At 41.5% G+C, this 22,990-nt stretch overlaps 1 protein-coding gene across 1 annotated transcript in view; it reads right to left on the bottom strand.

The window, feature by feature from the left end:
• The window catches only part of LOC147152675 (plexin-B1-like), a 69,759-nt gene that overhangs the window by 32,361 nt on the left and 14,408 nt on the right, over positions 1-22,990 (bottom strand). The window contains exons 2-5 of the mRNA XM_086050633.1: positions 3,277-3,342; positions 2,262-3,138; positions 1,877-2,119; positions 725-907 (exon numbers count right to left, since the gene is read on the bottom strand). Of these exons, the coding sequence (XP_085906759.1) occupies positions 725-907; positions 1,877-2,119; positions 2,262-3,128 (1,293 nt within the window). The 5' untranslated portion in view covers positions 3,129-3,138; positions 3,277-3,342. The remainder of the gene's footprint in view (positions 1-724; positions 908-1,876; positions 2,120-2,261; positions 3,139-3,276; positions 3,343-22,990) is intronic.

Raw genomic sequence — 22,990 nt, 5'->3', positions numbered from 1 at the left:
GAGCAGAATCCCCATTACGAGGATGCACTCAACACATAATGGCAGTGAGAGTTGCTCTTTATTGTTTGGTGGTTTAGAAGTACTCATGAAGATTTTATCAAATTCAACCTGTCTTTATTCATCAGTTTTAAGAGTCCTTATCAGATGGATGTCAATGGTGCTCTACAGGTGGTGATACTCAGCCGCTGAGTTGGCAGTTACAAAATACGCAGTGGTGGCTTATACTTGGAATAATATTTCTGGACAACAGTCTTCCAAAATAAAGAAAAATACATTTCTGTCTTATAGTATTACCTCAAAAATGCATCACTTACAAGTGGCCAACAATCACATAATAAAGTGCACGTAATAAAAACCAAATGGACTGGACACAGGATTATGGAGCTATGCTTGTCTGCGTATGCTCGAGTACTGTGTAGGACGGAATGACTGGAATCTTCAAGGTGTATACAATATCTGAAATTTGTTACTCATGTTTTAACAGGCGCAAAAGTGTGCTCCATTTTCTGAAAAGTGAAGCACAGACATTCTAAGGAGCTGGACATGCTGCCGTGGGCATTCCAACACTTTATACAACTTCTATTTTAAATATTTAGTGGAAACATCCTTGCAATAATTCTATGACCTCATAAGAAACAGTTTGAGTTCAAAAGAAAAAATTTGACAGGAGGATGCACACAAACCTTAGGTAGGTAAGTACTGGGTGGTGAATGTGATGAGCTACCTTGTGAAGCGTCCCTTTGGAATCTCCCAGGAAAGCAATGCTGTGGTCGTACCTCACACTGACAGCCACAGCAGTGAGGTGGGTAGAAAAGGTTTGCCACACAGCCTTGGCTACTAGCGGCACTCTGCTCGCCATTGGACTCGGGGTGTGATCGGAGCCACAGGGATATGCTTGAAGGGTGTTCTACAACATACATATGACTATGGTTGAGTATGCCAAGCTGATTTGTCCTTCACTAAAGAAAAACATTAGATGGAATTTAATTTATCTCCAACTGTCACCAAACACATTCATGTTCTGAAGACCCTGTTGTGGATGTCTTCTAATCTAATCTATGGTCACTCATGACTTCCTGTTGGTGTTCCAGAGACTTAATTTTCTTCAGTCATTGGGACAGGAATACAGCAAAGAGCAAAGTGTGTGTAAAGTCTCAAAACTATGCAAATTGAGGGAAAAGCAAGAAATGGCTAATGTTTTCAACTTTGCTTCATGTTTACTTGTGGAAAATAACACATTTTAATATCATCTATCCTTTATCATGAAATTACATTTAGCATCGAATTATACATTTCTTCAGTTTTTTCTGTGGCCATGTTTCTGCTAGCCCTCGTCTTTTGTCCTCATGTTGGTGACCTTGTTCCTCCTTGCTAGAGCTCAATACATTGCTGCACCACTCATTCCACGTTGCCTCGGTTTACTGATCTCTAATGATCCCATTCAATGATTCTGAGGGCTGCCAAGATGTAAGCATCTGTGGACAGCAGAGGGGCTGAACTAGAGTCTTGCAGCTTGCCAAAGCTACTTCTGGGGCATCTGGGCTTTAGTCCCGTGGCCTAATTACAAGACTTGCCTAAAAATCACTTCACTGCATGCCATGATGCAATTTAATCCCACTAATGCTAGTACACTTTATTGCTTGGGTGGCCTTTTACGATGTTTACTCTTTCTCTGACCACTGAAACCAACTGAGTCAATCTACTTCAGGTAAACAGCAGGAAATTATTTATGGTGGGTGATTGTCTGCCTCAAGTTATTAGCTAGTGTACAAGCCGATACAAGGACAAGGAAACTGTTTGGAGTGGAATTTTTCAGTAGAGCAGGATTAGAGACTTGAATCGTGTTTTATGAAATTTCGATGTACTGTGTGCATACCCTGAGTAAGTTGGCGCAGCTGGACTTGACCTCATACTCTATGTAGGCCACCTCTCTTCCATCCTCCAGCATCCCGTCTTGGGTGTAACATAGGTCTCGAATGGAGTCAATGCGTCTGTCAAGTGTTTCCAAAGGGAAGATGCACAAAGCTGAGCCATCCAAGGGATTTTGGTTAGTGGAGCTGACACGGGTGGAGAAGACTCCCAACAAGTCCTCACCCTCCCTGTCTGTACCTTGACCAACCTGTTACAAATATGGCGAAGAGGGACAAAAATCCAAGAAATTCAAACAGTGCCGTAGCAGTAGTACAATCTTGAGCTGAAGGCCGAAGCAACAAGTATGCATTTCTAAGGTAACACGTTTGAAGGAGAAATAATAAATGTACCTGGGCTGCTTGGAGAAGGTTGTAAACTCTTGAAGGAGAGGATGGTGATTGACAAACAAGAGGAACTTCCACATAGGAATAGTAAGCGGTGTCATCAAGGCAAACCCTAGCCGCATAGGTCTGATATTCCCTTGATGACGACTTTATGTCTCGGCGATAAAACAAGAAGTACACATATGTTCGCCGTGTGAATGTGGTCACAAAATGGTGGTCATACTCCGAGAGACGGCCAGCTACAGCGAGTTTAGCCGTCTCCTCATAGGAAAAAATCGGCTCTGACGAAAGGTGGCGGGTGGAAATTGGTGGCTGGCTGGCGGTGTAGCCCCTACCCACATACATCACAGACCTTTCCCCACCCCGAAGCCCCACCACAAGCCCCACGGTTGAAACCAACGGATCATTGGCTGCCACGTACTGAGTGTCCATAGGCCTCTCGGTGGAGAAAAGAACCTCACTGATTGACGTGAGGCTCCGTTTTTGGCAGGTCCCTTGGTATACACTGCCGCAGGTGATCAATTCCAATCCTTTCGGATCCACCAGCAGTAATTTGTTGTGGTTACTGGTTTTCCTGGCCTGGGGACAGTTGGATTCTGTGACAGGAGGGATGCAGTCTTTGCTGTCACTCACAGGACCAGTTTTCTCCTCTTGTTCCAACCGAAGTCCATCTAATCCATCCAGCTGAAACAGGCGGTCCCTGGCCCCCACATAGACTTTCCCTATGGATGGGTCTGGATGGAGCACCAGGTGCTGGAATTCTGTGTCATCACGGGAAAAACTTGGGTAAGAGTGACCATGGACCAAGGCAACGATGAAGACGATGATGAAAAACAAGAGTAGGGAGGAGTTCTGAGTCTTCCCATGTAGCATGGCAGATATTCTGAGGAGGGAAAAGCAGCAGGGTTACACACGTATTTTTTTAAGTAATTGTTGTGTTTATGCTAAGACTTCTTTACTTATTCAGGTGGAGATCTGTTAGCAGTTGTTAGTTAACAGTCTTCATTTGAAAATGTCTTACCATCTATGTTCTTTGTTAAGACGAAGACTCCCACCGCCTAATCATATCCCATTTCTTTTCCGCCACCTGTCAAGATGAAAAATACATTTTTAAAAAATTAACCATCTGGTTCAGACATTAAAATGAGACAAATGAGACTTAAGCCTTCCTAAAGAGATAAAGACGTCATCTACTTTCAGATTACTCACACAGTTTTGACGATGTGCATTGTTCCTATTTTGAGGATTCAAAACAACTCATTTCCCATCTCAAGAGCCATCACTCAACACCTCTGAGAGAGTACTTAGTTAGACACAGAGCATTCCCATTTGTACTAAAATCTCTTTAATTATTAAGTGGGTTCCTCAGCCATTCCACTGACCTCTCAGAGAAAAGGTCAAAGGAATGAATGAATACAGTTTTACCCAACCTTTTAAACAGACAGATATTACAAGGACCATTTACATTAATGTTCATTGCTAACAAGTGCTATTTATATATTGATACGCAACAATGACAGTAGTATTTTGTATCACATAAATCTCATTTGTACACCATTATATACAATGACTTTGCAATGCGACTTGATTGGCAAGATAAGAGACATGTGCCTATCTTCAGTATCTCACCTAACTCTTCCCTACTCACTGGGACAACAATAAGGACAAAGCAGAGGAGGGTCGAAAAGGAAGGAGATAAAAGAGTGTCTAGATGGGTACATGACCGGAGGCCATCCAGGAGCAGCTGCAAGTGTTGCGCTGCATGTCTGGTTAGGGGGGGTGCATATGTCTCAGGATCTTAACTTATTCATGAGCTGAATAAATATAAGTATAAACCCCCATTCCTTCTGTAATACTGTTGGCTAAATATGCTGTATGGACGAGAAGCGGTGCATTACAGAATCTTCAACAGGGCTTTAGCACTTTTGAGATTATGAAAACCGAAAAAGCAAATTTCTTGCTTTAAAGCTTCCAATAAATATTCTCATTTAGAATACAGTGTCGTTAAGTAGTCACTGAAACAGAATGTGGATGGGAAAGGTTCCCACCATGCTGGCGTCTTCACCTGCTCTTTGACCAGCAAACACACAGTGGTCAATTTATTTATAGCTCACAAATGACCCCATCACCCTGGGAACTTCCTTTTGCCGACCAGCTCTGATAGTTCCTCGTGAGCTACCATGTGAGGAGTCTGTGGTGTGGAACTACTAGGAACATGGAGGGAAAGCCTACTAGAGCTGTGGGCTATGTGAAAAGATGGAGTGGAATTTTAGTTTGGGATGTTGCTCTTGGGATTTGTGTCTGTGTGTGTGTGTGTGTGTAGTGGGTGTGTGTGTTGTGCGTGTGTTAGTGTGTGTTCCCGCTTTTTTTATTGGATGAAGCACGCCAAGTCATTCTAGGATGGATCATGGCCCTAAGGAGTAGGAAAGTAAACGATTTCTCATTACAATTGACTTCAAAGTTGAAGTCACAACTAAAGTAACAGGAAGCGCCTCTTAGAGAGTGTGACGTTTCTCTCTAGCAATTATTACCAACGTTTATCAATTGTTTCATGATGGGAACATTAGTATTCTCTGTGGTGTTCAGTAATTGTAGAGATATGGATTAATTTAGTTTGGTTCATGTACTACCTTAGCTACTGTATGCTTGTAAATTACAGCAAATGTTTCTATGGACTTCTATAATCACATGTTTGTCTGTGATCTCTTCGCCAACCAATTCTAATGTCCATTCTTCTGTTCACTTTCATAAATGAGTGAGAGACTCTACTGTGCAAGTTCATCACTAAAGCCCCTAATGAGCCGTGACAGCCCACTCAATGACTACGACCCCATAAAATATGTGGGGGTCAGCAGTAGCAGTGCAGCGGGAAACTTTGGGACTGGAGCCATGGTTTGTTGTGCTCTGGTGGCTTGGGTTGGGTTTGGGCCCAAAACTCTGCACATGTACAGTAGCATGTGTGCATCCAATTCACAGGGTACATTCAAGCAACATGTGTCGTTGGGATCAGCAAAAGCAGGCACTTAGTGAGAAGATACAAAACAGACACAGTATAAGGCTGTAAAAACAGTCGGTATTAACTTAAAAGATAAAAGCAGGATGAGGTTTTCCATGTCTCTTTGGGATCTGTTGTACATTTGCAGACACACTGGTTCAGCCTGTCATGACATGATCTTCCCCAAAATTTAAAATATAGCTGAGAGCTATGAAAACTGGCAAGGCTGGAGCTGCCCTGGTTGATGAGTAGAAGCAGCACCCCAAGGTTATTTTTGCTCCTATGCGAATGCACAGCTGAGGTGGTCTGATTCAGGAATTCAACAAATATTCATACAATTATTTGGTGTGTGCTAGAAAGCCGGTCAATGCTTCTATGGGTCACACGTGTGTGTTCATTGTGATGGTATGGTGGATCTGCCAGTGCAGGCAGGTTTTTTTTTTTTTTTTGGTCTAAAAGACAACCTAAAGAAAAACATACTGTGTACTCCCCTCCCTGTTACCAATTCATCTTTCACCTGCAAATCCTGAGATAATTTTAATCTGTACTTTTTTTAAACAGTTAATACTTTTTGTGAAACGTTTTGCTAAGTGGTGTGCTGTGAATTTTTTTCCGACGTGGAACATGTGCGTAGGCTCAATAAATGTTGAGAAATGCTGCAATAGTGTATGACCAGTTTTCAGTTTCATCCATAAGGAACTAGCATGGTGCTTTCAACACGTTTAAAAACTCCAATAAACTAGCAGTTCAACAACACTCAAGAGCGGCAGCTTCATCTCATTTTACTATCATTCCGACTTAGAGCTTCATATGGGGACAACAAAGTGCCTTTTTGCATTTGTGAGGGGGGGTTAGATGAGTGAAACTGCTAACATTATGAAAGGCAAATGTAGCCATGCCACCATTTCCGTCACTTTCACTGTCAATGGTCATCTCTCTGTCCTCAGTTCACATGTAGATACAGAAGGGTCTCTCTCTCCGCCCCTCCGGTGGGCTGAAGGGGCTCTCTGTGTGCTGACGCTGGAGGGAATAGTGTCCCTTTCACTGGTCTCTGGCCGAGAAGTCGGCCCGAGCGGACACAGTATAAAAGCCACTTCCCTTGGAAAGCGAGCTGACACGCCAATCCACATAAGTGCTCAGACACAAACACTTTTTCAAGTGCACACAAACACACACACTAACTGAAGCCGATTTATAGCAGGATCCTTTCACCCAAGACACCCTCCTAGGGAAAAGCAGGTGTTAAGCCTAGCTGCTTGGTACTGAAGCACACCCAAACAGGTGCAACACCTCCCCAAACACGCTACACGGAGTTACACCCGTTTTCACGCTGAGCGCCAGTCTACCAAAACAGGGCCCGATGTCTCTACTATTCAGTACTACAGGTACATTGTTTTCAGTCTTTTCACATTTTCAGCAATTATCTTCAAACATGTCTAACATATTTAAAAATAAACATTATTTTGTGGTATCATTTTATTCTATGATACTTTTACATGGTTTTCAAATTATGTTCTTCGAATTATATTTTACAACTGATATTTTTCTTGTTTTTTGGGGGGGTGGATTAATGGCATTTAGTTCATTTCAATGGGGATTTTTTTTTTTGCTAGAAATTTGAGTTATGAGCTTGGTTAGAGAACAAACGATACTCATACATACATACCAATGCAGTGTATTCACTTCTTGAACCTGAAATCTCTTTCTATTGGTTCTATTGTCTATTGTTATTACTGTATTCCTTTTCCCTGGTAAATAGGAGATGGACCACTCAAGCAAAATGTTGATGAGAGGGATGGCAGGCAGAAAGCACTTAACTGAGAAAGGATCAAGACATTATGAGCCCTTATGAGGCAAGGAAATAGATAACTACACGTTGCCATAGAAATACATTATCACTTTTTCGGTTTCCGCAAGCTGTCAGGTGAACATACTCCAACCTGAAAGACGGATGTGATTAATGTAAGGGCAACAAGGGGGACGCTTGGGGCAGATTGACAACAGCAGCTGAGACCTAACTTTAACTTTTTTTATTGGACAAGTGGACAGCTTTGAGAGCCAAATGGTCCTGGTTTAGAACATGCTTAATGGATGGGGTTGTTTTGAAGGCTTGCCATGTCGTTCATTCTATTCGCAGCAGTTAGTGCTGCTTTGCAAATCAAACTACTGGCATGATCTCTACTATATTGGGGGTACAGGGGAGGGTGTCTTAAAGCTAAGACGACTGCTGAATACGTGTTAACAACCAGTGAGGGGACTTTGGTGCGGTAACAGAAATGAGTGCACAAACCTTGATGTAGCAGAAGCGTGGAAACCCTTTGTATTCCGTTGCTCTAAACAAAGAAAGCTCCAAAAGTTTGGCCATATGCTCAGATAAAGTATGACGTCATCGAGGACACGATGGCGGGGTCATTGTGTCGCATAATTCTAAGAAGGCGTGCTTTCCTACTCATTTGTTTGTGCATGGTCTGCATACATTACCACCTACCGCTTGTACAGCTAACATCGCTCCATGTCACTCTCTCACTCTCTCTCCATCTCACATGCACGCACACACACACGCGCCCACCTCTCCTTTCACTGCACTCAATCGTCTGAGGGAGCCCTTTGTCACCCTCCGTTGTCGTGACAACCAGACTGGGTTGAGCAAATGCAGAGTGGACGTTTCGCTTTCCTGGTCTGTGGGCATTTTAATCAGCTTGTCACACTGTCTGCGGTCAACCAATACACGTGTCCCCAAAGGCAAGGATGCTACTTAACTTGTTTTTACAACGTTATTCGGTCAGATAATTTTATGGTTGGGCTCTGGGAAACATCGAGCCTGGTTTTCTGCTGCTTTATTGAATTCCAGGCGCTACAATGAAAAAAGGTCCCATATCCAGCCACAAGGCAAGTGACACAGAACCAGAGCATTATTGCTAATATGGCAGGGTCTGCTTTCTGCCGAGCTTAAATCAATTCTATAGTTATGAAAAGCAGTCTCGGGGGCTCTTGAAAGAGCTCAACGAATCTTGCATCTATAGCCACAGAAACTTACTAGAGGACAATTTGAGGCCATGATTTTTGTTTTAGTCATGTACAGGTTTGAGAGCACATGGCCCCTAGCAAACCTTTAACTTAACATGTTAAGTGGAACCAGTCCTTCATCCGTCTATAGTTCTGCCCTCACTAAATCCTTGACCCTTCTCTGCCTCTGTTCACCACGGGTGCTATCTTAAGCGTCTATCAAGATACCAAGCATTTTCTCGATGTTTAACCAGGCATGGGTTCTCTGTTGCCTCGATTGATGACTATCAGTACAAAACTGCCACACCAAAACACACAAACAAAATCATAAAAGATCCAAACTTGTTCAGGTTCATACTTGTTATGAAAGAGAATGGACTCAAAGACACCTGGTGTGCTCTCCTTAATGAAATGTCCAGAGGTGGGCATTCATCAGAGCTTTAATCTGTCTGTGAGTTCTCATCTATATTTCAGGCCCGCACGGTCGGTTTGAGTCAGCCAAATTGTTTCGAGAACGGACTTTAACGGTACCACATCACATGCAGAAATAAAGAAAAATTCAATCAATAAAACAGTGTTACCTTTAGGTGCCGCAGATGCAATGACATGTGCCCCAAATTGTTTTGATGTCACAGATCACCACGCTGTTCGTGTGTGTCTGTTATTTTTTTGTAATAATTTTTTTATTTGGCGGCGTGTCTGCTTGTGCGGCGCCTGCGTGTGACGTGAAAATGATGTTCTTGACATGATTGTCTGTCGCAGACGAGGGACGGACCGGGACCACGTGGGTCATGTGATGGGGACGGGCTGGGGGGTATGTAAAGGTCTGTGGTGACCAGTACTGGGCCGCGAACCACACATTGGTGTCCCACAAGAGGAAATTCAACTCATATTCTTATGTATATTTTGTGTTGCACACCACACAGAGCAAAAGAAGTCAAAGAGTGGTCCACCACTTGGCTGGAGTGGTGGGGATGATGCCTTGCTTAAGGGCACCAGTAGCTAGCACATTAAAGTATCTCTCCAACAAGTAGTTACCTATTTTTTTTTTTTTACTACATACCAGTACATACAGTTTTTGTCCATAGTAGGCCTTGACCCCACGTCTTCCAACTCCAAAGCCCAAATCCTTACACAATGAGCTACTGCCGCCCCTAAATGTCTTTACTTTTAATAATGGTGAGATAATGTATTTTGCGGGGTTTACCAAACCCCTTTTTCAAGTACCTGTAATCAAATTTGACAAAAGTGCCAATTATTTTTTTACTCCTGATTTCAAATTAGTTATCCAACCATTTGTTTTGTAAATGTAATATGATTTAATTGAACATTTAGATGGTTTCATAGCCGTAACACGCCCTGAGGGAAATCATGAATACAATGTGGCTGGTGACAAAAATGGGTTTGACACCCCCGGTATATTGTATAGAAATTGGATGAATGGAAATAAGAATGAACTACCACAGTATAAACAGGGCTCGAAGCTGCCCCTAAATTTGAGACAGTGCAAGTCGCACCAGCCATAAAATGCATAATACAGAAGAAAAAAACACATATGAGTCTCACTGGAGTATAAGTCAACCCCCCCCCCCCCCCCCACATACACACAACTCTCCAAGTTGTCTCTGTCGCATAATGCAAATAAATGTGTCCATATAAATCAAATTAATAAAATTGTGCACTTAGTGCACATCATTTCCACCGAGCTATGATGTATTTTCAAGCTTTATAAAACATTTATGTCTGAATATTGGGGGTTTGGAACGTATTCGGGCATTTACATGGAAAACACGTCTCTACTTACAAAATTTTCTACTTAAGAAATTTCTTCCAGAACCAATTAATTTTGTAAGTAGAGGTACCACTGTATGGTGAAAATGAATGAAAATGTGAATATTTGCTTTGCGATACATTTACGATGTGCACACTCACATTTTTACGTTAGAGGCCACTAAGCTCCGAGTAAAAAGTTAGCCTGGAGTCATGACAGAGCTGCACTAAACTGTCCACATTAATACATTCTGACCTACTTCCTTTTCCTAGTGTTTGCCGTATGGCATGAAAAATGCCCATTCTAATTACAGTGATTAAAAATAAATTATCAAGATTTGCAGATTATTAGTAGTAGTAGTAATGAACAATGCTGAATGCACTAGCACTACACGTCTCCATTTGTAGTGGAACTCGTTTAGGTAGTTTGTGATGAAAAAAACCCAACGATGCTTAAACCAACAAGCTGAATTATTGATGAATTATTTATTGTGTCAAGACAATGTTTCATTATTGTTACCTGATTCAATAAGACAAAATCAATTTGGTTTGATAGCATAGTAGATAAAACAACATAGAAACAACTCATTAAACTGTTATGTGCTGTCGGGGGCATTTTACTTCACTCTGATTTTCTTTATTTATTTATAATTGAGGAGTGCCAATCTGGGCTTTGAGCATATCTGAGAGCGGTAGGCTGAACTTTTAACCCCACTGGAAGTCTGATGAAAGGACAGTTGGTCTCCCACCAGACTGTCTACTCTTTCAGTCTGGGAAGGAATAAAATAATAATGTGGGAATTGTTTGTGTGTCATTCCTGAAACGTTTGCATTAGATCATGCAAGGATGGTCACTGGAAAGCTTAGTTCTTAACGTCTTTTACATTTTGAATATTGGACTATCAAGCGGAAGTCAAATGTTTTGCCCATGAAATGAACAAGAACATCCTTCACTTTACTGGCATACAAGACAGCGATGTTTCATCCCAGACAATGTTTCATATAAGGCCAGGGCACCCATGCAGACATAAACCTGCTGGATCCCTCAAAAAGCACCAGTGACCGGTGTTCCTAATTCAGATTTCACTGTTGATAGCACATTAGAGCCATCAAAGGCTCACTGGGAAGCTACTGGTTCATACATCCTGGTTGCAGTGTGATTGTCTTTTGAGGGAAGAATGAGCATTTTGTCATCTTAAAACAATATCAACAGAATATTTATGACAAAAGGTTTCACTAGTGCATCATGAAAATGGTACATTTAGGGGAGTCGAGAAATACTGTATGACGTGGGGCACTCAGTGAGGTGCAGACCACTGCCGAGGCAGCACGCCCGTGCCCTATAGGTCATATCCTCCACCTTCTGTGGTTGAGAGTGTTTCCATTATGATTAACTCATTCAATCCCAAAGTCCCAAAATTTTCACAGTCCAGCCATCCAATTCCAGGAACTTATTCACATTTTTTTACATTTTTTTCAAACGTTAGGGTAAGTGAAGGTCTGAAAATGCCTGATACTGAATGAGTTAATAAATAAATTCAAAACTAAATAAAAAATAAATAAATAAATTCAATGGTTTTCTAAGCTTCTGCAATGCCCCTCAAAGGAGCATAATAAAATTCTAGTGAGTAGTTTTTAAATTATGGTAGTAATGAACCTACACAAGCAACTACTGTACATAAACAATTCAATCACAATTGAAAAGTTTCAGGCTGACTGGTGTTTCCAAAAGGTCAGTAATAAAGGGCTTAAAAGGCATAAAAATATAAGGCTTTAAAAATTAAAAGATGACAGTGAATCACAGAGCCTAGGTTCAAACCGCAGGCAAATGAGACCCAGATCGGATTTTTTTTGCCCATATGCAACCTATATCAGATTTTTATGACAGTCTGAATGGCTTAATTCATTTTTTACAAATACGACCTGGGTCGCTTTCACATGTGGTCCTAGATTGGATACGTATCCTGAACGGCCAGGTCGCATATATCCAACATTGACATCACCCGAAGCCCAAAATGTGCTCCGCGCAAGCAGAGTGAAACTGCTGGCAGCAGGAAATCGAATCTGCAAAGTTGTTTTGAGTAACAGTATTGAATTTATATTTAATCCCACTTGAAGTGGACATTTATGGCGATCGTAGTAATTCAGCCACGTCTCAGATTGATTCATTTTTTACGCACGGTTATGACGTGACGTTATTGTTAGTGTTGTCTCCATAAAATTAGATATTAAAGCGTCGCCTTGTGATGAGAAATGCCTCTCCTCATCATTTCACCCAAATACTGTACTGTATTTCTACCTCCTACCTAATCACTTCACTGTATAAATGCCCCGACACGCTGGACCACATTTGCTTCCGCGAAACACAACGTCGGGAGTGACGTCGTCTCTCTCTTAAAATGATGATTTCCCCTGCTACAAACCCGGCTAGCCAGTCCGTGCACGTAGTGAACAGACGCACAAATAAAGCAGAACAGAGGCGCCATGGACGCAAAATGGCCAATGCAGCAGACGGTGGAGCTGGCAAAGAGTGTGGTAAATGCGGACGAGAACACAGCAGCACAGAGGACTGTCCAGCAAAAGGACGACAATACTATAAATGCAAGAAATTTTACCATTTTGCTAGTGTGTGTAGGACAAATACACAACAAAAACAGACGAGTTTTAAGTCTAAAAAAGTGCACACTGTCCGACTACACTGAAGAATTGCCGCCTGACTTATTTATTGACAGTATAAAAAAATTTATGCAAACACAGCAAAAGAACAGGCATTTGCAGAGGTGGAAATAGGCAAAACCAAGCACAAATTGAAGTTCAAAGTTGACACAGGTGCCCAGGACAATGTAATACCAGCAGACATATTTCACAGCATATTCGGAGATGTGGTGATAGGTTCACCAGACAGTCAGATATCAGGATACGGAGGACAGAGACTTGAAGTCAAAGGAGCTTGCAGGCTAACATCTAGATGCAAAGAAAAAAATATAATGTTAGACTTTGACATCGTTGATGTTAAAAATGCACCTGCTGTTTTAGGCAAGAGAGCATGTCTAGATTTAAACATAGTTAAGCTGGTGCACATAATTAAATCACAGCCAGAAACAAGCACAAGCATCACCGAAGAGTTTGCAGATGTGTTCAAAGGAATTGGGCTGTTTCCTGGTGAATATGTCCTCCACCTCAAACCTTCAGCCACACCAGTAGTGTGTCCACCTCGACGCATCCCATAAGCTCTTTGTGGAAGGCTCAAACATGAATTGGATGAAATGGAAAAAAATTACATCATTCGAAAGGTGACAGAACCAACCAAGTGGGTGAATGCGTTAGGGGCAGTAGAAAAAACTGGAAGACTCAGGGTGTGCCTCGATCCTCGCCCCCTCAACAAAGCCACTCAAAGACCACACTATCCACTTCCGACTCTGGATGATATCACACAGAGACTCGCTGGAGCACAATATTTTAGCGTGCTGGACGCCAGATCCGGCTATTGGACCATTAAACCAAGCCATGAATCATCCATGCTCACTACTTTCAACACAATTTTCGGCAGATACAGATTCAAACGACTTCCCTTCGGAATCATATCTGCACAGGACGAGTTCTAAAGGAGGGTTGATGAAGCATATGAGGGGCTCCAAGGCGTCGCAGCCATTGTAGACGATATCCTGGTGTACGGTCGCACCAAGGAGGAGCATGACGCAAACCTGCGCGCCGTATTGGAAAGAACAAGAGAGAGAGGAATAAAGCTGAATGCGGACAAAAGCATCATCTGTGTGACAGAGGTGAGCTATTTCGGTCACAAGCTGACACGGGAAGGCATCCGGCCTGACCCCAGCAAGATTAAGGCCATCAAAGAAATGGCTCCCCCACGCAACAAAGCCGAACTGGAGACCATATTGGGCATGGTCACTTACCTCTCCAGATTTGCCCCGAGACTGTCAGAAGCAACAGTCTCCCTCAGACAGCTGTTGAAAGAGAGCAACGAGTTTGCATGGAACTCAAATCACGACACAGCCTTTCAACATCTGAAAGATCTTCTGACGCAGTATCCAGGCCCTGTACTTACCTACTTCGACCACACGAAAAAGGTAAAGCTGCAAGTTGATGCATCCAAATGCGGGTTGGGAGCCGTTTTACTCCAGGAAGAGAAACCAGTCGCATACACCCACAACTCCAACGCATGATCCTGCAACTTCAGCGATACGACATCGTGTTCACACACAACCCTGGGAAACAGGTACCAGTTGCAGATACACTTTCTCGGAAGCCGATCGAATGCGATGAGAGTTCACTAAGTGAAGGTATGGATTTACAAATACACACCGTTGTAAGCAATGCACCAGTAAGCGACAAGAAAATGACAGAAATCAGAACTGCCACAGACCGAGATGGGCAACTCTCAAAGTTGAGGTCAGTCATCATTTCAAGATGGCCTGAGTCACACAAGAAATGTCCACCTTCTATTTCAGCATACTGGAACCACAAGGTAAATGCCACAGATCTGTTCGCATGAATACGTTTCGGTATGGCATGTTCGGTTCGGTCCACTTGCGTTCGGTTCGGTCCACTTAATAGCGCGACCTTACGCACGGACGCTGACTGTTGCGTGCGGGAGACGAGAGTGGTGGCCAGAAAAGAGCCAGAGCTCGAAGGTCCCCGTGTCCACTGCGGTCTCCTGTTTGGAAACATTCTGGCTTTCCTGTTAAAATCGCAGATGGGGAAAGGTACGTGGAGGAGTCCCAAAATTGTGTGCCGACATTGGTACATGAGATTGGCGGATCTGTTGCAGATACTGTAGCACGTCTAGCATGCACGGCATCACCCGACTGTGAATGTTTCTTAGACAAGGGAGCAAAAACGTTCAACTTAAACAGCGAGATTTATCATATCGTAGCCTCTTCCAGGAACACGCCCGTCAGACGTAGTTTAATAATCAAGTTTTTATGAATCCAAGTACAACTGCTCGCGCTCTTCTTTCTCCGCTGCCCCACTCGCTTGCCGTATGGTGCATTCATGAACCTCGGAAACATCACAACTCAGCAACACACAAATCCGACCACAGCACAGCTAACCCAATTTGTTACAATATGCTGTTGAACATGAAAAGATTTCAATGCCTAAAACGTGCATACAATTTCATAAAAACGTTTTAAAGTTACTGTATTCTTCATTATAAAAATAGTTTTAATATAGTTAGCAATAATTGTTGCTGTCGTATGTATTTTTTTTCCACCACAAAAAGTGTGTATATATGTACTGTAATGACAACTTGTGTTTAACTTGAATATTTAGGTGTGTCATAGGCTATTGCTTCTGAGTGTTTAAAGATTTCATTGTCTTAATAATTTACAAAATTAAGAGATCTTTATTGTTAGTGTATTTTTTATTCTGGTGTAATTTCTTAGAAAATCACCTGAATGGTTCGCTATTACTTATTTTTTCTGAAAATGTACCATTTACTTGTCATTTTTTCCGCAAAACATATAAAAAAAAAAAAAAAAAACATTTCTTTTGTACTGTATACCGAACCGAAGTTTAAAAAAAAACGAACTGAAATGCGATTTAGCGTACAGTTACACCCGTAACCACAATACATATATTGCATATATTTGCATAATCTTGCTTTGATGTTTGGCAGCAGTGATTATTTGCAACAGTTCAGTTCTTTAAAAGAAAGGAGATGTAGTATTTTGGCACACTAGTCCACTAGCGATGACGTGATGAAGGCGCCATTGCGCAATATGGAAATGTTGAAAATAAACGTAGGCACGCGGATGCCGGAATGAGAACAAAGCAAAGCTTGTCTTCATTATACCATCAAATATTACAGGGGCTAAGTGATGAAAGCCACTTTGCATGTTCTAATAAATGACTTTGACTGAATCCAATTTCCTCTTACTTTTTCCATTGACAAATGAGTGGCATTTTGGGGTGGATGCGGGTGGGTGTGTTATTCTGGCCTTCTGTCAGCAGGCTGAGTGACAGACAGCTTCATTAGTAAGTAAAAGAACGCCCCCAGAGACACGCCTTAAAAGCCAGCTTCCACCCTGCTCAGCTTCCTTGGGCTGGAAGAGGGAGGACAATCTAAGCAGGTTGTTTTTGAGTGGGAGGTCTTCAATTGTCAAATGCTTAATAGACTGCGCTCTCTCCATCTTGTTCAATGTGCAACACACACACACGCGCACGCAGGGTGCAGCAACACTCACACTCCACATTGCCACACTATCTGAATCGCTGGCAGAAAAATCAAAGATGATTGATGAGAGGAGCTTGGCTATGTTAAAGCTCAGAGGTGTATGATTGTGATCTGGAGACAAAGGAGTTGTTGCCAAAGGGTTAAGCACCCGATAACACCAGCAAGAAAGCAGGCAGAGGATTCTAGATGTCATTAATCACAAGGACAACACCCTTTTCATTTACCCGTCATCTCTTTAAAATGAATGGCCACCACCAGTGTTACCGACAGCTGTAGTTGGCCTCTATCACTGAAAAAAATAATCCTTTGGATTTAATTCAAACATGTACATCAGTTGCACATCGGGATGTAATGATCAATTATAAATTGATTTAAAATCAATCTAAACTGCTTAAAATATCATCGCTGTCCTGTGAGAAACACTTATCTCCAATTTTGGAAACTTTTTTAATTTCCATATTAATGCGATGACTGTAACGCGGAAACACCATTCATGTAAAAATAAAAATAAATAAAAAAAATGGAGATAAGTGTTTTTCACATGACAGCGGCGATATGCAACAATAAAAAGAATAAAAGTATCGATATCCAAATTTTGATTACGAAAGGATTTGTAATGACAACACTCAAAGCTATTGTACATTTATTTCTTTTCAGTTCTGGCAATAACAAAACACTTATAACAAGACAAAGATAGAGAAACAGTCACAATTATTTGTTAATTTTCAATTTTTTTGTAAAGTTACAAAAAGTTATTGTTTTTAACAAGGACAAATGCAGATATTAAAATAAAAAACATCTTTTGGATATAAAATGAGTCATTCATTTTTTTTGTTTTTTTTTTGTTTTTTTTTTAAATTGAATGGAAATCAGGAAGTGAAAATCGAAAACTGAATCGTGGCTGAAGTGAATTGTTACATCCCTAGTTGCACATGATTAAATGTGGTCAACCAATGTAATTTTCAAGTGTTTTCCCCCAAAATAAACAAATATGAGTTTAACACATTTTAATCACATGCAACCGCAAATCAAGCACTTTTTTTTCATTATACTATATAATAATGGACGTGGAAGCATTAAACACAGCTGAATTTTCAGACTACGTTTCCAACAGGCTGCAGCACTACAAATCGGTCAGGCCTGACAAATTCCAACCAAACGGCTCCACGAAGCATCAAGATGTCTTTGTTCGGAAGGGCATGGGCATGGACCCAACACTAATATGGCTAATGGCTTAGGGAACCCCGTTGCTTTTTTAAATGAGGCCTCCGCTCCTCTCGTCCAGTGGGGGAAGAGCAGGTGAGCAGAGATAAGAAAGAGCCAAGGCGAGAGGGAGATTTGGGAGAGCAATATGGTTTAACTCTGATCTTGAAAAGGAAGGAGGGGCTGGGACGCAGAAGGTGCGTGTGTGTGTGTGTGTGTGGGTGGGTGTGTGTGTGTGTGTGTGTGTGTGTGTGTGTGGGTGTGTGTTTGCGTGTGTGCATGCATGAGACACTGAGTGTGGCGCAGTCTACATATGGACTGGCTAGCAAATTAAAATGTCCCATGAGGCATTAGGGCACCTGGGATCATCAATGATTGATCATACCTGGGGGATTTAACTAAAACAGAGTAAAAAAAAAAAAAAAGTGAAGAGGAAAAATTGAAAGTGTAAAAGGTGACAAATTTTGGTAACTGTAAAGCTCAACGGGAAAAAAATGACTTTTTTTATTATTACTATTATTTCTTAATACTGTAGGTCTACTATAGCTCATAGTGTGACATTTCACATAGAGCTGCATAAGTAGGACAAAACATTGGTAAAATATGACTTTGTTTTGCATTGTGTGTTGCACAATAGTTGCACAAAAAAGATTTGTGGAGGGGTAACTCACCAACTGTGCATACCATACAATTCTAAAGTGTCATTTATTAAATAAACACATTTTATCGGTCCGACAAAATTAATTGAATTAATTGTGTTAAGCTGCTGCTATGCAAGTATTATTTATCATTATTTCAATACAACTCAATGTTGTTTATGGATTGCTGAATGCAAATGCTTCCGCAGAAGTTGAAAAACATGTAAATATAATTATGTCAAGAAACTTGAGAAAGCAGTAGAACTGGCTCTGACCATCGCTTGGCATGAATGCTGAATATTTGAATAAAGGCTTGGATGCATGCTCAATGTCAGACCTGATGCTCAGAGATGCATTATTAATGAGAAGAGTCTGAGTGATGTTTAGGATTAATTATGTTATCTTTGAAACCAGGCCTTTCCCTTTGTGTTCAATGCAACAAAAAACTTCAATATTGGTCTTCTCATTTAACTTCAGCACTGATGTTAATAATAACGTTTATGGCTACTGAAATAATTTAGTCGATATAACTGCATTTTACACTGGTCAAAGTATTCTCACAGGAATCTAGTATAAAATTGTCACTGTCCAATGACAACAATTTGTCACATTTCCACTTTTTTACTTTTTCAAAGAAACTGTGCTATGGAAAAGGCATTTGGTATATTCAATCTGAATAAGAGCTCTCAGCTTTTATGATCACCATTTTGAGTCTTCACTCGTCTTCAAAACAAATAAATGTGAAGGCAAATATGTATTGTGTGCACTCAGTTATAGTTATAAAACTATAGTTTTATAAGTTATAAAACCTTTTTAGTGACTTTTAACCATACATGCAGTAGCATATAGGGTATGTAATTTTATGGAGTCAAAATAGACTGGCAATACAGCCAGAAACATATTACAAATTAGAATTACAATTCTTCAGCAACGCAAGTGTGGACACAGCGCAGTATAAGTGGCATTATTGCCACAGCCCACAGGGAGCTGTAGGTCACTTGTGGGAAACAGACCCACTATATCATTTTATATTTCACAAAAAGATTAACAGTGACTTTTTTCTCGTTGACAAATGCACAAGATAGTTTGTCTATGCACGAGACAATAAAGTTCCTGAGTCGTTTCAATTTAGGAACTCATTGAATAGTTTATTCAAGTGAAGCCTGCATGTGACTATTTTTTATACTTTGATTATAATCTGAACCATGCAATGTTTAGGCTGTCGTGTTATTTATTTGACTTTTTGCATAATTAAGTATTTTGAGACTGCTGATTATTTTGACCTTTGTGACTGAGTAATTGTTGTATTGTGCCAGCAACGGTTTTGTATTTCTTCATGCTTTTGAAAATATATATAGATTTTTGTCAAAATTACGGCAATAATATGGCTGTCTTTATTTTCAGACAATATTGCATAATAGCAGTCACCATAAATAAATGGAAAGGTATACAGATATTCCATGTGATCTGAATCTGTATCGGTATCGGCAGATCTCACTCATGCATGATCGGTATCGGTAGCGGTGTCATAAAAGCTGATCGGAACATCCCTAACAAAAATAAATCGATGTACTGTTAGTAAATTACTCAGTGCAAAACATTGAGAAGATGTACAAAATGTATTAAAGTACAATCTTATGCTTTTGTTTAGAAGAAGATAAGGATAAGGACATGCTGCTAAACACAAGGTAATATCCCCTTTAAATGGTTGCTGGGATTTTTTTGTTGTTGCTTTTCATTGCTAACAAAGGCTTGCAACTAGTGATCACCATGTGAATGTGGCAATTTTTTTATCCTGCACATTCATCACCCTGACATACACATGCGCCTAAAAATGCTCATTGTCGTCTACTGTGGCTTGTTGTTCGTTTCAATTAGCGGACTCAACATCTGACACTGGGCCATAGTAGTTTCTATTGATTGGCTGACGCCACACAAATGCAAGTGTCAAGGGCAACTGGGGTCAAACCGAGCACCCTGGAAAAAGAAAAGACGCAACTAATGGCAGCTGGGAGGGACAGAGGGAGGAGAGAGAGAGAGAGCGGCATACAAACATGGCCTGTCAAGGTTTGGCTCAGTAAGATGAGGGGGAGAGGAAATTTCATTTAGCCAGAGAACAAAAGCATGATGGATACAAGGGGGATACATAATCATTATTATTGTATACAATTGTTATTGTTGCAGTCCCTTAGCTATAGTGAACAAGCAAAGACTTTAATTTGAATTGTTAAGTGGGTACTATCTTGAACCTGTCGGCATATGTTTGGGTATCGTCTGAATTTGAGAGATTTGGGCTCCAATCAATTCTAGATTTAGATTCTTTTAGGAGGAAAGGGCAAAACAAGTCTCTTTTATTTAGCAGTCCGCAACAGAGACTAAAATAAAATAATAAACTAAAAACTGAAATACACCAAGAGCTGCAAAACTCTTTCGACATCTAAAGTGGGGATAACACTGCAGATATGTTTTTTTTTTGCTAAGATAAGAAGGCCTTTATTGATCTCACAGTGGGGACAGCAGCAAAAATATAGGTCATACAGGGACGGCGGCATAATGTAGCCATTAATGTATAACATTAACGGCAAACATTCAGGGTCAAACATATGTAAATACACGCAGTAACCTATGTGTATATACACACCAACATACATCTACATATAAAGTATGAGGAAGACTCATTTTAGCCTGTACATAGTACAAGAGGAAAAATACTCTAAGTAAGTGACAGTGCTGCAGTGCTGCAGTGAAATGTAAGGAACAGCATTGGATACAAATAAAACTAGACCAACAGTAGTGGGAAATGTTGAGTATTGCACGATATAAGCTCAGGTGCAGGACTGCACAATTGCACTCATTCCCGCCAGTTTGTATGGACCACACAATGTTCTTGTTAAAGAGTCTGACAGCAGCAGGCAAGAAGGAGCGGCGGAATCTCTCCTTTGCACAGTGAGGGTTTAACAGTCTGTCACTGAAGGAGCTGTGGAGTGCTCTTAGGGTCCCCTGGATGGGGTGGGCCGGGCTGTCCAGCATTGATGACAGCTTGGCCAACATCCTCCTGTCCCCCACGGAGTCCACAGAGTCCAGGGAGCAGCCCAGGACAGAGCCGACCCTCCTGACCAGTTTGTCCAGCCGCTTCTTGTCCCGGGCCGAGACGCCGCCTGCCCAGGTGACCACTCCCTGGAAAATGACCGATGCAACCACTGAGTCATAAAAGTTCCTGAGGAGTGTCCCCTGAACCCCAAAAGACCTCAGTCTCCTGAGTAGGAAGACTCTGCTCTGACTCCTATATAGAGGTGTGTCTGTGTTGTCGCTCCAGTCTGTGTTGTCGCTCCAGTCCAGTTTATTGTTCAGATGAACACCCAGGTACTTGTAAATTGAGACTCTCTCAACATCTATTCCTCGGATATTCACTGGTGCAGGTGCAGAGTGATGGCGCCTACAGAAATCCACCACAATTTCTTTCTCCACCATTTCACCACATTGATCAGGAGGCGTTTCTGCTGGCACCAGTCCACAAAACCCTGAGTAAGTTCTCTGTACTCGCGATCATCTCCGCCTGTGATGAGGCCGACAATCGCAGAGTCGTCAGAGAACTTCTGCAGGTGACAGGTAGGGGTGCTGTAGTTGAAGTCTGAGGTGTAGAGGGCGAACAGGAAGGGAGCCAAGACAGTTCCCTGCGGGGCCCCCGTGCTAAAGAGGAGCACGTCAGACACACAGTCCTGTGTCCTCACATACTGTGGCCGGTTTGTGAGGTAGACCTGGATCCATGTGGTGAGTTGGTGTGCCACTCCCACCCGCTCCAGCTTGTCTCCCAATAGGGTGGGCTGGATGGTGTTGAAAGCACATGAGAAATCAAAGAACATGATCCTCACAGTGCTCCCCGCCTTCTCCAGGTGGGAGAGTGAAGTGTGGAGGAGGTAGATGATGGCATCATCCACACTGACGCCATACTGTTTTTAATCTTTATGACAAAAAATGAGTGTGTTCTGTTGCATTTATGAAATCATTAAACTCCAGAACACAAAATTGAATTCCTGAACTCTGTATCGTACTGTGGTGCCCGAAGGTATTGTATATTGATGCCCAATGCAAACAACACGACAACAGGGGGAGCTGACAGAGAATGAATGCCCACCTGCCTTATGTGGATGCATTGCAGAGTGGTTAAGAGTCCACTGCTGAGCAAGCAATTACGTGTCAACTTCAAATAATTGTAAAAAAGTTGTAACGCAACAGCTTAATGACTATATGGCTGCTAATAATCGATTTGAAATTCTTCAGTCAGGATTTAAAGCCCATCACTTTACTGAGACGGCTCTTGCTAAAGTGACTAATGATCTTCTCCTAGCTGTGGTCTCCGACACACTCAATACTACTCTTACTTGACCTTAGCGCTGCTTTTTACACCATCGATCATAACATACTATTAGAACGCCTTGAAGGATGTGTTGGTATCTCAGGCTCAGCACTTTCTTGGTTTAATTCTTACCTCTCAGAAAGGACGCACCGTGTAATTCATGGCAATGCGACTTCAGAGTTTTGAGGAGTCCCGCAGGGATCCGTACCAGGACCCCTATTGTTTAGAATCTACATGCTTCCGCTTGGTAATATTATACGTAAATATAACATTAGTTTTCATTGTTATGCTGACGATACCCAATTATATATGCCGCTCGAGATAACAAACCCGGCTGATTGCTATAATTTCGAGGCGTGGCTTGCCAATATTAAACAATGGATGTCTCTCAATGTTTTGCTTTTTAACTCTGATAAAACCAAGATGTTGATTATTGGCCCTGTTCGTCATCGGCACCTATTTAAGAACACCACTCTGAGGCTCGATAAATGTACTATTACCCAAAGTGATTCAACAAAAAATCTTGGCGTTATATTCGACCCAACTCTTGTCTTTTCAAATGCACATTGGA

Source organism: Filicampus tigris, chromosome 1 (assembly GCF_054856515.1).
Source record: "Filicampus tigris isolate MCC_2025a chromosome 1, RoL_Ftig_1.0, whole genome shotgun sequence".
Classification (NCBI taxonomy): Eukaryota; Metazoa; Chordata; class Actinopteri; order Syngnathiformes; family Syngnathidae; genus Filicampus; species Filicampus tigris.
This window is presented reverse-complemented; position numbering and strand designations above follow the sequence as displayed.